At 56.2% G+C, this 12,423-nt stretch overlaps 5 protein-coding genes across 5 annotated transcripts; 3 read left to right on the top strand and 2 right to left on the bottom strand.

Moving 5' to 3' along the window:
- Positions 1 to 1,037: 1,037 nt before the first annotated feature.
- N7482_005986 (aminotransferase-like domain-containing protein) lies at positions 1,038 to 2,597 on the top strand (the record flags this gene model as incomplete). Its single annotated transcript, XM_056688111.1, has 3 exons — positions 1,038 to 1,532; positions 1,652 to 2,037; positions 2,147 to 2,597. The coding sequence occupies 3 exons, from the start codon at positions 1,038 to 1,040 to the stop codon at positions 2,595 to 2,597; spliced, it is 1,332 nt and encodes a 443-aa protein (XP_056543666.1).
- Positions 2,598 to 3,860: 1,263 nt separating this feature from the next.
- On the top strand, positions 3,861 to 4,503 carry N7482_005985 (uncharacterized protein; the record flags this gene model as incomplete). Its single annotated transcript, XM_056688110.1, has 3 exons — positions 3,861 to 4,022; positions 4,126 to 4,265; positions 4,311 to 4,503. The coding sequence occupies 3 exons, from the start codon at positions 3,861 to 3,863 to the stop codon at positions 4,501 to 4,503; spliced, it is 495 nt and encodes a 164-aa protein (XP_056543665.1).
- Positions 4,504 to 5,067: 564 nt separating this feature from the next.
- Positions 5,068 to 8,117, top strand: N7482_005984 (glucan endo-1-3-beta-glucosidase; the record flags this gene model as incomplete). The annotated part of the gene is made up of 2 exons (XM_056688109.1): positions 5,068 to 5,311; positions 5,371 to 8,117. The coding sequence occupies 2 exons, from the start codon at positions 5,068 to 5,070 to the stop codon at positions 8,115 to 8,117; spliced, it is 2,991 nt and encodes a 996-aa protein (XP_056543664.1).
- A 711-nt stretch (positions 8,118 to 8,828) lies between these two features.
- On the bottom strand, positions 8,829 to 10,273 carry N7482_005983 (cation diffusion facilitator family transporter; the record flags this gene model as incomplete). Its single annotated transcript, XM_056688108.1, has 2 exons — positions 8,829 to 9,070; positions 9,136 to 10,273. 2 exons carry the CDS (start codon positions 10,271 to 10,273, stop codon positions 8,829 to 8,831), a joined length of 1,380 nt encoding a protein of 459 aa, XP_056543663.1.
- A 989-nt stretch (positions 10,274 to 11,262) lies between these two features.
- Positions 11,263 to 12,183, bottom strand: N7482_005982 (lytic polysaccharide monooxygenase; the record flags this gene model as incomplete). The annotated part of the gene is made up of 1 exon (XM_056688107.1): positions 11,263 to 12,183. The coding sequence occupies one exon, from the start codon at positions 12,181 to 12,183 to the stop codon at positions 11,263 to 11,265; it is 921 nt and encodes a 306-aa protein (XP_056543662.1).
- Positions 12,184 to 12,423: the final 240 nt, after the last annotated feature.

The following is a 12,423-nucleotide window of genomic DNA, read 5'->3' as shown; positions in this document are numbered from 1 at the left end:
CCGAGGGGCCTTGTGCACGGTGGGTATGCGTACTATGTTCATGGCCGTGCCTACAATACCTGTCCGATGATCGCTGCTATTTTCTGGCGGTTGATCACTAGCTAGATTGGAGGTACATATGGTGGCTGCTCCTCGAAGAGAATATTGATACCTCCCTCTCGTGGTCGCCGGTACCGACCTGCCCGGCTGACTAGCCGACGGATATGCAAGCAGAAAATAGTCAATTGTGACATATTGAAATAAATACAGGAACAGTGAAAATGAGATTGCCGCTGCAGACACCAACATTCTGCCCGTTAGCCTAGCACGTCCAACATTAAACCTCGGGGCGCCCTACACAGAGGAGTCCCACTTGTTCTAAGCACGGTAGCAGTCCTGGCTGTGTACAGCAGCAAGGCCCCTTCCATTCTGTCACTAACTTGTTGCGGATTGGAACGGATCCGCGCATCCTAATTGGGCCTGATTGATATGCCACTCTTGCGGCTTGGATCCGACCGGGGGGTTCCCGGCACCGCAGAAATGGGGCGATGCAGACAGGATTTATGAACCAGCTCCGCGCTAGTGTATTTTGAGGGGCAAAAAAAAGAAACTGCTTACGGGGTACCCTAATACAATATAGTACATGCAGCACCTTGTAGGCACTACGACTAATGGGATGCAGCGGCATCATGGTGTCTTGGCTGTACCCTCTGGTACACATGTACTCCATACAGACTATATAAAATATACTACGGTATATGAGACGGTATGAGATATAATATATACTACCTTATAACCGCGCGGCCCAACACATGTACTGCATTAACTCCTGAGGTAAGCATGGAGGAGATATCTTCCGATGGCATCATCCCAATCATTCTTCGCGCGGTTCCTGGTCCTGCCCCTTTAGCTTTTGCTTTTCTCTCCACCCAAACAACGGGCGTTCCAGTTCCGCACAGTGCCACCCAAAAACCAGGCCCAATCTCGGTTCCGTCTGCCGTGCCAAGTGTCCACTGACGTGATTCTTTGCATCTTCCCCATTACACCACCCTCGAATCATGACGGCCCCAGGCAACCAACAGCAGCAACCGCCCATCGATCTGCTGTGCGGCTGGCCCAACCCCGCGCTCCTTCCCGCCCCCGATTTGCTCCGCGCCGCCACGACCGTTCTGACCACCCCCTCCATCGCCCAGCCAGGCTTACTGTACGGCCCCGATGAAGGCTATGAGCCGCTGCGCGCCCACATAGCCCAGTGGCTGGGAAGCTTCTATCTGCCTTGCCACCCTATTTCGCCCCAGCGCATTTGCATCACCGGTGGGGCCAGCCAGAGCCTCGCGTGTATCCTGGCCGTCTTTACCGACCCAGTGTACACGCGGACGGTCTGGATGGTCGAGCCGGCCTACTATCTGGCTGGCCGGATCATGGATGATGCTGGCTTTGCAGGGCGTGTCTATGGGGTGCCGGAGGATGATGAGGGGATAGATCTGGCCTTCCTGGAGAGCGGGCTGCGTGCGGCTGAAGAGAAGGCTCAGGCGGAGGGCAACACCGAACCGGTATCGACTGACTAAATGAATAATGGAGACGGCGTTTGCCCTCGCCGGCCAGACAGCACCGTTATTACACCCGAGCAAACAAAAACCGATCGACTAATGTGTATATTTCCCGCTTCCAGAGACTCAAACCCCCTCGGCCCTGGCGCAAGATCTACAAATATATCATCTATGCCGTCCCCACATTCGCCAACCCCTCCACCAAAATTATGTCCCTGGACCACCGGGAGCGCCTGGTTCAGTTAGCTCGCCAGTATGATGCCCTGCTGGTGACCGACGATGTCTACGATTTCCTGCAGTTTTCGGCGACCCGCGAGGGCGCGCTCGCAGCGCCGGAACACGCGTGCCTCCCCCGCCTCGTGGACGTGGATCGTTACCTGAACGGTGGCCCGGTTGATGAATGGGGCCACGCAATAAGCAATGGCAGCTTCAGTAAACTGATCGGACCTGGGGCCCGCACTGGATGGGTCGAAGCTTCGGAAAAGCTTGCTTATGGCTTGTCCCAAGTGTAAGTTTTTTTGGCCTATCCGCCCGAGACACCATAACGTTCGGGGTAGTCCATCCGGAGTACATGGGTGAAGTATATATCCCGCTGACGTGATGTCCACAAACTACAGAGGCTCATCACGCTCCGGAGGTGCACCCTCTCAACTCTCTTCCACCATAATCGATCAACTGCTGCCGTCCGGCTTCCTCGAAAACTACATCCGACAGGTCCTGCAACCCGCATATGCAGAGCGGTATCATCTGCTGCTGGCTGCGATACAGGAGTACCTGGCCCCACTCGGGGTGACGGTGGCCTCTGCTTCCGACACCGTCGCCGGTGGATATTTCATTTGGGTCACCCTTCCGCCTCCACTGCTCGCGGTAGATATAGTGCTGCGAGCCCAGAACGAGGAAAATCTGCGCTTAGCTCCGGGCACACTCTTCGAGGTGCCCGGCCACTTGCACCCACCAAGCGACAAGTTCGCTGCCTGCCTGCGCCTCTGCTTTGCGTGGGAAGAGCCGCGTCACCTGACGGAGGGGGTGCGTAGACTGGCACGCGTCGTGAACCAAGCGCTTGTGTAGCGATGCCGCGTCGGCCAGGCTAGCCTTTGTGGGAGCAAATTGCCACTGATGCGCCGTGGTCGGAGGTGTACGGTCCGTGCCGGGCGACCGAGACGAAGATCGGGGTGGGCCGAGGACGCGTGGCGGGTGCGCACACCCAGAGGCAGCAACATATAACTAGTATACATCGTCCCGGCGCCGGTGATAGGAGCATAGAGTTTTGTGGGATTGTAGCCACTTGAGTTTCTTCCGGATAGACTGTGCCACAGAGCTTATGAGGACTAGCAAGCGCCCAGGAGTTGAACCGCGGATCGACGGGGACGAATCATGGATGCCTGGGGAATGCGGCGAACTGCGGCTGAGTCAGGGCTGGACCCGTGGAACGTATGTTGACTGCGGACTGTCCAGTTCTCCAGCGAGAGAAAGTCGATCCCAAAGGTGCTCCATCGGACCAGCACTGAGATTGGCGCGCAATCAGGTCACCGAAAGTGACGAACATCACAACCATCACGGCCATGGCGGGCATCATGCACTGTCATTGGCTCGGAGAGAACGCGCGACTCGTACCTGGCCACGGCTGCAGACGCGCTAACCACAAAAAACTCACGCTCGGCGAGGGCGGCTCGCCATCCTGGACTCAGGGGCCGGCAAAGCTTGGCCAGCCACGATGATCTGCCGTGCACCGATAGCGCTGGCACTTGCAGCTGCAGCCGTCCGAGACAGACCACCGGGACGGGACGATGATGAGGCCCAGGAGCGAGGATTCTAGCCCGTCAAGATTCCGTCGAGAATCGCTCGGGCCGACAGCCCCCTCGTCATCAAGAATCTCCTCCACTCTGCACGCGCCGGAATGTTCATCCATAGCAGCCGGCATCCCTGACAACCGGCCCTCACGCACACAGTAACCACGCCTCAGCCGGTGGCTGGTACGCGACCCAGTTGACGGGCAACGGGTCGTGCAGCAACGTAGTGACCACCATAAGCAGGCATGATCGGAGGTGCCCAGCAACTGGTCGCCCATGGCGAGAATGGGCAGTGCGCAGGTTCTAGGCACCCCGGGGATCCGGCAGATGCGGTCGCTTTGTACCCTGCCGTCCCTGATGATCCCGTCCATCAAATCAAAGCAATCAGGACGATTCCGTACTCGTCGGACCTACTCCTTTGGTACAGCGCTGCTGCGAAAGGGGAGACTCCACCACAAGGGGACCAGTGGTGGGGGGGGGGGGGGGGGCATACCAGAGGGCGCTGTCCATATCCGCGTCCCACATCCCGTACATTATTGCCATGGAAGATGTGCCAAGAAACTATTTCCCTCCTCCAGGCATCCTACGCGACAGCTCCTCCCATGCGACGGGCAGAAATATCCAGATACATGGAATGGATGATCCGGCATACCCTGTTTCGATGGGGATCGCGATCCCTTTGGCCGCCCAGAAGGGGGCCCTGGTATACTGGTATATAGCGCGTAGAGACCCCATTCATCTCTCTTTTGGGATTCCTTTTGCGCTTTTGCTTGCTGTGCCCTGAGTAAACCGCATCCTATACTTAGGCTTCATCTTTGGGCAGACTTGTGCTCATTTCCCTCATTGGTCGTCTTGGCTGTATTGTCCATCTTGGCTACGAGGTATACCGGTATACCAGCCGCTCTGGTGCCTTCTATTCGCTCGGGCTAGACTCCCTAGGGAATGAGTGAGTGAGTTAGTGAGCCCGTGGCCACTCCTGCTCATTAGACAGCCCCGTCTCCCGACTCGCGGGTGTTTCCATCGCGCAATCTGCAACACTCGGCCCTGTGATCGCCTCGCTTGAGCGTTTCATCCCGGACGTCTGCGTTTCAAGTGTCGGCGTCGTTACGCCCGTGGGCCCTCCGATTGGTGGTGCCGGTGGATTGCAGGCCGCCGTGCGGTGTGATTGGCGTTACGGGAAGTGATTCAGGGACGATACGTGCAGATTACGCGCGAGTTACTATACTTGCAAGGTCAGTGACTCCAACTGTTGGGCTTTGCTCGCGACACTTCTTTTATTCTCCGTGGCGTCGTGTTCTGCAGCGCTTTGTGTGTTGCCTTTCTTCTACTTTTTTTTGTGTCTTTTGTCGTGCTGCCTGTGGCTTCACCTGGGCATCTCCTTGTTGCGCCCTTTGCCATTCACTCCTTTTTCACTGCATTTTCGTCGAGGCCGAAGTATAGATCCGCTCTGCTGTAGTGGGAACGACTGTCGACTATCAGACCGGAGCTGCCTTTGCATTCATTCTTTTCTGCGAAAGTGGTCCCTTTGCGACTGCTGCCTGCATCATTTCGCTCTTTCTTGCCTAGTCGCTGTCACGACTCCGACCCTCCTACCGACCGCTGCTGGTTCAGCGCCGCCCAGGAGACTCGACACTTCTATCAGTGCTGGTTACTGAATTGCTTCCATTCACAGGGCTTCGCTCTTTTCATTCCGAAATAAATCCCGCACAGTTATCTCGCTGCAGGTCCAGCGACTAGCTATCTAGAAGATGGCCGCTTTTCAAACCTCGATCATGATGTTCCTGGCGCACCTCATCCTCCTGCTCGGCCTGCCAACGGCCCTCGTTGGCGCTATCCCACTGACGCCTGCTCCCAACGAGCTGGAGCTGGCTGCGTCGAAGTGGGCGGCTTCCAGCTACTGGGTTGCAAATATCAAGCGCCAGGGTACCGTGCCATTCGGCAGCAACAGCGCTTATCAGGTGTTCCGTAACGTGAAGGACTTTGGCGCCAAGGGTATGTCAGGAAGAAACGAAGATAAAATAATCGCAAGTAACTGACCCTCTTGATCGCAGGCGACGGCTCTACGGACGACACCGCGGCCATTAACAAGGCCATCTCCTCTGGCAATCGCTGCGGCAAGGGCTGCGACTCGTCTACGACGACTCCCGCTCTGGTTTACTTCCCGCCTGGTACTTATGTGGTGTCAAAGCCCATCATCCAGTTCTACTACACCCAGATTGTCGGTGATGCAATTGACATACCCGTGATCAAAGCCTCCGCTGCGTTCACCGGCATGGCTGTCATCGATGCGGATCCCTACGAGGACAATGGCGACAATTGGTATACCAACCAGAACAACTTCTTCCGCGCCATTCGCAACCTGGTTATCGATATTACCGCCATGCCCCCGAGCTCCGGTGCTGGTATCCACTGGCAGGTTGGCCAGGCCACTAGCCTGCAGAACATCCGTTTCGAGATGGTCAAAGGCGGTGGCTCTGCCAACAAGCAGGAGGGTGTGTTCATGGACAACGGTTCTGGTGGGTTCATGTCCGACCTGACCTTCAACGGTGGCAACTACGGCATGTTCCTGGGCAACCAGCAGTTCACCACTCGCAACCTTACTTTCAATGGATGCCAGACTGCGATCTATATGAACTGGAACTGGGCCTGGACCTTCAAGTCGGTGAACATCAATAACTGCCGGGTCGGCCTGAACATGTCCACCTCGCCCTCAAACCAGACTGTTGGCTCCGTGATGATGCTGGACAGCACGCTCACCAACACCCCAATTGGTATCGTCACTGCCTGGACCAAGAAGAGCATTCCGGTGGGCGGTGGTACCCTGGTCCTCGACAACGTCGACTTCTCTGGCTCCACGGTCGCCGTGGCTGGTGTCGATGGCAACACTATCCTGGCTGGCGGGGCTGTTGTCAACAGCTGGGTGCAGGGCAACACCTATTCTCCCTCTTCCGGTTCTACTAAGCGTGCCTACCGGCCCGAAGAGAATGACGATAACATCGAGGTTGTGACCGTTATTGAGACCGTCATGCACACCGTCTTGGCCTGCGCCGCTACCAATGGCGCCGCTACTCTCGCTAGTAACATTCCCGCCAGTTCCAACATCGGGGTCGCCACCGTCGTGCCTACGGGCACTGACGTCGGGGATCGCTCCATTATCCCACAGGCAACCGCCATGTCTGCCCCTGCTTTGTCAGGTCTCCCCGGCTTCGACAACAGCTGGATGTCTGTCTTCGTTGATTCGTCTGGTAACACCTACGAGATTCCTCTGGAGTCTTCCCAGACTCCTGCTGCCATTGAGTCTACTGCTGCTGCGGTTGTGCCGGCATCTAGCGAGCCTCCCGCTGTCCAGACCTCCAATGCAGTCCCTGCTATTGAACCTTCTAGCGCTGTTGCTGTCGCAAGCGAGTCCTCTGGTGCTGTTCCAGTTGCTGGGTCTACCGTAGCCGTCGGCACCTCCAGCGCTGCGGTGACACAGGGCACGGGATCTAGCTCCAGCTCCAGCTCCAGCTCCAGCTCCAGCTCCAGCTCCAGCAGCGGCTCCGGTACCTGCAATGGTGCTGCCAATCAGGCGGTGGCTTCTGCACGCACTCAGGGCACCATGCAGGCCAGCTCCAAGCCTAGCGACCTTCTCAACGGCGGCGCTGTTTTCGAGCGCTCCAAGCCACTTTATGAGTCTCTCCCGGCCTCCTCGTTCATCAGCGTCAAGTCCGCGGGCGCCAAGGGCGATGGCACCACTGATGACACTGCCGCCCTCCAGAAGGTCCTAGACAGCGCCACTGCCGACCAGGTCGTTTACTTCGACCACGGCGCGTATGTGATCACCTCGACCCTGAAGGTGCCCAAAGACATCAAGATCACTGGTGAAGTCTGGCCCATGATCATGGCCCACGGCGCCAATTTCCAGGACGAGAAGAATCCCATTCCTGCCCTGCAAATCGGCCAAGAGGGTGAGTCAGGATCTGTCGAGATGAGTGACCTGATCGTCACCACCAAGGGTGCCGCCCCCGGGGCGATCCTTATGGAATGGAACGTCGCCGGCTCCTCGCAGGGCTCTGCCGGTATGTGGGATGTTCACATCCGCATTGGTGGCGCCGCTGGCACTGGTCTTCAGAGTGACACGTGCCCCAAGACCCCAGCTAAGCAGACCACGCCCAAGGAGGAGTGCATTGCGGCATTCCTGCTGCTGCACATCACCCAGAAGGCCAGCGCGTACATCGAGAACGCGTGGGTGTGGACCGCCGACCACGAGCTCGACCTGGACGACCACTCCCAGATCAACGTGTACACCGGCCGTGGCGTGCTCATTGAGTCGCAAAACCCCGTCTGGCTGTGGGGCACCGCCTCCGAGCACCACCAGTTGTACAACTACCAGGTGTCGAACGCGGCGAACGTCTTCATGGGCCTGATCCAGACCGAGACTCCGTACTACCAGTCCAACCCGACGGCGCTGACGCCGTTCACTCCCCAAGACTCCTGGAACGACCCCGATTTCTCGACCTGCACAACCGCCTCGTGCAAAAAGTCATGGGGTCTGCGAGTGATGAATACCTCGGACTTGTTCATCTATGGCGCCGGCCTGTACAGTTTCTTTGAAAACTATGCGCAGACTTGCCTAGACTCCGAGGACTGCCAGGAGAACATGGTGGAGGTTGACTGCTCAGACGTGCATATCTATGGTCTCAGCACCAAAGCGGCTGTGAACATGGTTACGTCGTCGTCTGGCCAGAGTATGGTGCCTGAGAAGCCCAATACGAGCAACTTCTGCTCGACTATCGCGCTGTTTGAGCAGTCTGTCTAGACTGAACCCTTCCCCTCCCCTTCACCCTCAGTCTCCTTCTCTCGCTATCGGGATGATTCAGACTTGCCTCTGCCTGCCAAGTCATTCCCATCTCCGGTTCATGACTCCCTTTCTTTCCATCTGAGTCCTGCTCCTCATCCCTGATCTGGGCTTCCTTAATTTCCAGGATCCAGATCGTCATTTTACTTCTGTTCGTCAAATTGCTTGCGGGGGATCGGCAGGGGAGGATTAGTAGGAAAGGGCTTTTTGTTTTCGCATCTCGGGGGGCTTTACTTGATACCACAGGATACACCTATGACTCCGGGCTTTCTAGTCCTTTTTTCTTGTTCTTATGATAGGTCATTAATAGATGTGTGATCGATGCAATGAAATAAATCAAAATTGGAATATGATATCACCACTTGACTTGTAATGCATTTCGGTAACAGATTTATCGTCCTGAGTGTTGTGGTGGAAGGTAATGCACTCTGTAGCAATGATAAAACTTTGAGATTGATCCTCATAGTGATACCTTTCTCAAATGGGCTACTTCCTGGATATTTAAGATTGGAGAGAAGAGCTCGACAGAGCTATAGATTGGAAACGAAAACATTTGTTATTCCGACGAAACCTGAACCTAACCAAGGCATTCCCACCAACAGCAAGTATAATACAATTACGATATGTCTATCACAGCGCTTAAAAACCAATGCAAAATCTCCACACCCCGTCTTAAAGCTCCTTCTTCAAGAAATGCTCCGGTTTGTGGGTTGTCTCGTAGTCAACGTGGACATAGGCACGCTCCACATCCGGGAGAGACTCGAGCTTCATCTGCAGTTCCTCCGCGACATCGTGGGTCGCGCGCAGCGAGGCGGAGTCCTCCATGACGATGTCAACCTCGACGAGCAGGCGCGGGCCAGAGGTGTAGGCGCGGACGGTGTCGATGGCAGTGATGAGGGGAGAGTGAGTCATGGCTGTGGGGCATAATCAGCATCCTGTTCAGAGGAGGTCGTGGTAGGTGGGACCATGGATAACTTACAAATATAAGTGATGAGCTGCTGCATCTTGGTATCAGCAGTCACGCCAACGAGTAGCTGGAACTCGCCGTAGGCAGAGTGCAGCCAGAGCCCGCTGACCAGGATCGACAGTAGAATAGCGCCCATGGGATCAATCCACCAGCGGACCTTGGAGCCCAGGACGGAGGTCAACAGACCGGAGCCGTTGATGAGCAGGTCATTGCGGTGGTCCTCCCAGAGAATACGGATCTGCGAGACCTGGTTACGCAGCGCGAAGCAGTATGTAAACAGGGCGAGCTTGGTAACGAAGGCGACAGCCACGGCGATGATGGAGGGCAAATGGAAGGTGGAGTGGAGGGTGTCGGACCCTGCGACAAGCTCGCGGATCGAGAACGCGATAATGATGAACGAGACAGCAGTCATCAGGAAGCAGAAACAGATATTACCGGCGGTCTCGATACGCGCCTTGCCGGCGGGGAATTTGCGCGGGTCGACGCGGTTGACGGCCTTGTTGCACAGTAGCAAGGTCAGGTTTGACATAGGGTCGAAGATCGCGTCGGCCATGGTGGTGAACAACGACAGCGAGCCGGAAGACGCGGCGCCGTACACCTGTACTACGCACAGGATGATGTTGGCTGCGAAACTGCCGTACACGGCGATCTTATACTTGAGATTGTTCTCGGCGTTCAGTTCCCGCGCCGCCCGGACGTGCTCCTCGACCGGCTTCAGCATCCGCTCGATGTTCTCGTTCTGTGTCTCGTAGAAACCCTGCAGTTTGCGGGTGATGAACGCCTGTTTGCCCTTGGCACCTGTTTCCCGCATTATCTCCGCGATCTTGGGGCCATTGGCATCGCGCTTGCGCCCGGAGTTGGCCTTGATCTGGCGGATCTCCTCCTCAGACTTCAGCTTGGAAGCCAGGTGGAAGGGGTCGGTATCGGGAGTATAGCGAGGCGGAGGTCGACCCTCCTCATCGGCGCCGCCATGGCGGTGTTGCTGCTGGGACATGGTTGAGTCCTCGGTCTCCACCGCCGTGGAGGTGCCTTGGTTGAACGAGCGCGACGTCATTCTCTCGGACCGTTGCGACGGGTGGGGAGAACTGCTCGTCAGATGCTGTAAGGCATGGGGGTGGTTGGTCATGCTCTGTCGAATGTGCTCCTCCATGGTGATGGTATGTGCCTGGAATGGGCGGGGAGTAAGGGGTGAGTTGGTAGTTGACGTTTGACAGTGGAAGAAAAGAACGAGAAGAGAAATAGTGGGAGCGGTGCTTATCGTGGCTTATCAGAACGCACTCTTGGCGGCAGTCACGCAGTCAAGAGGTGAGAAATGCTGAGTAGGAAAGCGTGGTAGAAGCATAGCCAAGAGATAATACTTGCAGTGTAAATTTTGTCGTTTGGACACTTGAAATAAGGACCAGAATCTCAACAGAATGGAGAGAGAACTCCAGAAGTTCTCCAGCAGGGCGTGGGTATAAGAGAGGAATCAGCTCAGCTGAAGAGTAAATCAAGGTCGCTCCTGAGTTCCGACTAATTAAAACCGAACGAACTGACTCTTGGACCCACCGATTTCACTCCAGGAACCAGTTATACACTTGGCAGTGGCAGTGCAAATGTTTGAAACTACCGTTTCCTACTCACCGCCTAGTGCCCACCGTCTATACCGCGAACTTCCTACACTCGACGCTTTGTATATTAGCTAATTTCCCAGCTCCGATGCCTCGCAGGGCACAGGCAGTTATTGAGGCGGATAGGTGGTATACAGGATACTAGGTTTTGGTGGTTTGATTCCAGCTGTTTCAGTAGATTCCATCCGGCAGAGAGGTCTTGGCAATAAAAATAGTTCCAAACTTTTGCACTACTGCTGTATAAGAAGCCCGGCCGCTGTTTCGATCAAAGTGGGTCTCAGATTGGGAGATTTCTCAATGGCATTCTCAGCTTTCTTCAAGACACACCTTTCGCTCTACCTTCAACCCTACCCAACTACCCGAGGAAGATGAAAGATATTTGACATCGACAAGAAAATAAGAGATAATTATACACAGCACTCAAAGTAGTGTTTGCAATGTGGAATGATTCTGTATAACACTCTCCCCAGAGAACGTGGGTTCCTGTACTTGGCCGCACGATGCAAGGTCACAACTCAGCACTGCGCGCTTAGTTGTTGCTCACAAGGTACTTGAGCATGGCCGAGACATAGTCCAGCATGTCCTGGGCGCTGCCGTTGGTCGGGATGGCCTGCGCGCTCGTAACGCCGCTGGGGGTAGCCACGACGGTACTGGGCTGCGAGGACTGACGGGCCTGGGTGGCGAAGGTGGTCACAGCCTGCACAACGGCGGCACTGGTCTGAGCAGCGGAAGTCGTCTCAACAGCGGCAGAGGTGGAAGTGGAAGTCTCCGCGGGGGCGGACGATGAAGCCGCCGCCGCCGCCGCCGCCGAAGTCCCAACGCTCGAGCTAGAGCTGGAGCTGGAGGAGCCAGACGAGCTGGAGCCGGAGCCGCCAACAGTGAAATCAACGCAAGACTCATAGGTCTGGTCAATCGACTGTGCATACCAGTACCATTGCAGCACACAGTCACCAGCAGTGGCGCATTTACTGCCCAGATCATCGGGGAGGGTCACGCTGAAGCTAGTCTCATTGGCGGTAACACCAGTCGCGGTCGACGCATACACAGACCAATAGATCAGGGGGTCACCGATCACAGCGTTGCTGGCGGTATCCACGACCGACACGTTAGCAATACCCGTGTGCGGCGCGCGGATATCAACCGTGAAGTCAATCGTCTGGCCGGCAGTGTACGAGTACACATTGTCCGTGTTGTCGGCGAACTTGTAGCCCTTGCACAACCAGATGTCGCACTCGGCAGCGTTGTAGTCGCTCTGGCTAGCGGCGACCTGCAGCTCGCCCTGGATGTTGCCGTAGTTGTCGGACTGCTGGTTAACCTCGACCTGGTCGCCGCAGGCGGCCTTCATGGCGGAGCCGGGCATACGGGCCGTGGGGCTGGTCACGAAGCCATGCCCGTGGACGAGAGGGAGTAGCGCCGCGAGGGTAGCGGCAGTAGTAGTGAATTGCTTCATCTTGTTCTTGGTTTTGTATGAAGTGGGTTGGTGGGGCGTGAGAACCACGAATGAATGGAATTGGATCGGTAGACCGGTACCGACGCTGGCTGTCAGAAGCGAGTGGAAAGAAGAGAAGCTGCACGGTCCCAGACCGGAGAGAATGAATGAACAGGGAAAAAACGAAGGAAGAAACGAGTCAAGACGAATCGGCCAGCTTGATGCTCCAAGACTGGAGGGCGCTGGGATTGAGGTGCTGGG

This window comes from Penicillium canariense (assembly GCF_028826845.1).
Source record: "Penicillium canariense strain IBT 26290 chromosome Unknown utg000003l_segment0_segment0, whole genome shotgun sequence".
Classification (NCBI taxonomy): domain Eukaryota; kingdom Fungi; phylum Ascomycota; class Eurotiomycetes; order Eurotiales; family Aspergillaceae; genus Penicillium; species Penicillium canariense.
The sequence above is the reverse complement of the archived record's forward strand: the minus strand, read 5'-3'. Positions and strand labels throughout refer to the sequence as shown.